The 2,500-nt window shown below is 46.4% G+C and overlaps 1 protein-coding gene across 1 annotated transcript in view; it reads right to left on the bottom strand.

Annotated features, from left to right (window-relative positions):
• Positions 1-2,500, bottom strand: part of LOC143106091 (uncharacterized) — a 33,090-nt gene that overhangs the window by 14,939 nt on the left and 15,651 nt on the right. Inside the window, exons 2-3 of the mRNA XM_076270269.1 lie at positions 595-650; positions 157-269 (exon numbers count right to left, since the gene is read on the bottom strand). Of these exons, the coding sequence (XP_076126384.1) occupies positions 157-269; positions 595-650 (169 nt within the window). The remainder of the gene's footprint in view (positions 1-156; positions 270-594; positions 651-2,500) is intronic.

Here is a 2,500-nt window from a genome sequence, read left to right as displayed (position 1 = left end):
GGGCGTTTTGAGACATTTATACTCTATGGCAGAATGCCCATTGGTGAGTTGGACTGTTTGTTTGGAGCACTGGAACAGTGTGTTTTAGCACATGACCAGCGTCCATCCCCAATCGTGGCGCTGTCCCTGCCGTGGTTGTGGTGGCTCTGGCATTACCCAGCAGATCATGGCGACACGGGGTCCCCCCGTCTCGGTGCATCCCAACCGACACAGCCCGTACATCGGCCTGCTGGCGTGGAACTTCCCAGCCAACTCCACCACACCACCAGCTGGAGGACAGGACGAGAGACACAGAGACAGACAGACAGAGAGAGAGAGAGAGAGAGAGACAGAGAGAGAGAGAGAGAGAGAGAGAGTGATATGATGACCTGCGTATAATGCACTTATTTTCATGTTGAGTCCTTAGTCAGACAGCGAAGCAGGTGTGAATCATGCTGACCATGATTACCATGTGATTGTACACACACACACACACACACACACACACACACACACACATACACACACATACACACACACACACACACAGCAACAGCCTTCTCGAGGTTATTAAAAAGAGTTTTGGTAGTTGCTGTAGGTGGTAGCATTACATACCTCCGGAGTCTGCCAGTTTGAGGTTGTTGGTGACACCATCGTATGTGAAGAGTGCCCTGAGAAACACAGAATCATAATTAGTTAGACATGATGGAAAGCCAAGCAAGCAACATACACTAGACTACTGCATGTACATACACTACATTCTTTTTATTTTGAGATTAGTTGAGTCTTGTACGAGACAAATTTTAATTTTGTTTCTCAGATATGCACTACTACCCTACAAAGTTGGAAATTTCGCTATCAATTTGCCTTTTAAATGAGCCAAATTAAAACAAAAAACCCTGAAACATTCCAATTCAAATTCAGTTGACTACAAACTAGGCTGCTTGCAAATGTATTCTTAATAAACCCCACACAGTGTTCTCTCTGCTAGTGTGATGTGTGTGGGTAACAACAGTAATACCCCTCACTTCAGTATGTAACAAATACAGAGGATTAACGCGCCTGAAGCAGCTTTCACTCTTTCACTCTGACGCTCTCTCTCTCTTTACATCACTTCCACATGATCCTCTTATTCTCTCTTTCATAACGGAGGGCCACATCACAGATTCCTGGAAACGGTGGAATCGGTGGTGAGCTGAGGAGCACCTCATGAGGCAGATATAAGCCACGTCTGGGCTGCTGCTGAAGCCAACTGCACAGTGGTATACTATTTCACGGACATTTCCTCTGCCTCCGAGAGGCCATGGCAACAATGGCTGATCAGTTTGCATTGTTGGAACTTGTCTGGCAGCAAACGTGTTGACGTATTGACGTCAGGTTCCCCTAGACGCTAATGAGCCTCGCGGCCAGAATCGAGCGTTAGCGTGCAGGGCCAACCACGTCTAGAGCGGAGCAGACCGCGCAGATGTTACCTGTTACCTGCCACAGTCTGTCATTAAGGGTTCAGAGGTCAAAGGTCATTGAAGTAAAGGGTCATTATCCGCACACAAAAACGGGCCCAAATGCTTAAGCATACACACACTGCAGTCCTTTCTCGACAAGGCCATATAAAACATTCCTTCTCTATGCATGGTTCAGTTTGAAAAAAGAAGCCCAATACAATACACAAAAGAATGATTGAAATGGGGTATGCCAAACAAACCAAAGACAATTGCATAACCTAGACCCCTGTCTCCCTTAATTCTCACAATCATCATGTATGCACAAGTTGCCACAAAACAAACACAAAAGCCCATCTTTCAAATTATGCGCCGGCCCGTAGGGAATTATCTAAGTCTTTCCCGCCCCCCCCCCCCCCCCTGCCCACAGGCTCCAGTTGCAGTGCCTCTATACCCCGAGTCTCACTTGATCCCTGCAACTCAAATCAGCTATTATTACCAGGCTTCCCCGCTGGCCTTGGACATGTCAATAACACGGCCCTGAACGGCAGCCAAGTCATCTTATCTCGATATGAAGACAGCAGTTTTAGAGCGCATTTTTCTCGGAGGGATAGATGGAGAGTTATGAGAAGAGGCTTGTGCGTCTGTGTGGGGATTACCACCTGCAGAGCCAAAACACCAGCTATGTCTGACAGAGAGAGAGAGAGAGAGAGAGACAGAGAAAGAGAGAGAGAGAAAGGGAGGGAGGGATAATGAGCAAGACAGTGAGGGAGAGAGAATCTTTTTTTTAAGAGAAAAGTTTCCATTTTTTTAAGAGCTTAACTGTACAACATTGGTCAAATTACACTACTGTATGTGAACCTCCCTGCGTACACTGCCCTGATCCCTGCCTTGTGTAACCTTGAAGGCTTGAAGTTTGAGTGATTTAAGCGTTGACACAAAACACACATTTCTCTCTCTCTCTTTCTGTAAGTGGACTGAGACGTTGGTGCAGTCAACAACATGCATTCTACAATCTGTGAACCCGCTACATGCCTTCCCTCATTAAGCCCTGGGGTTAAACATTTTCACTGGCATGTTAA

This window comes from Alosa pseudoharengus, unplaced genomic scaffold, assembly GCF_046254945.1.
Source record: "Alosa pseudoharengus isolate Yale_2024_CS ecotype anadromous, Long Island Sound unplaced genomic scaffold, YU_APseudo_1.1 YU_APseudo_1.1_scf_6, whole genome shotgun sequence".
In the NCBI taxonomy this organism is placed as follows: domain Eukaryota; kingdom Metazoa; phylum Chordata; class Actinopteri; order Clupeiformes; family Clupeidae; genus Alosa; species Alosa pseudoharengus.
The sequence above is the reverse complement of the archived record's forward strand: the minus strand, read 5'-3'. Positions and strand labels throughout refer to the sequence as shown.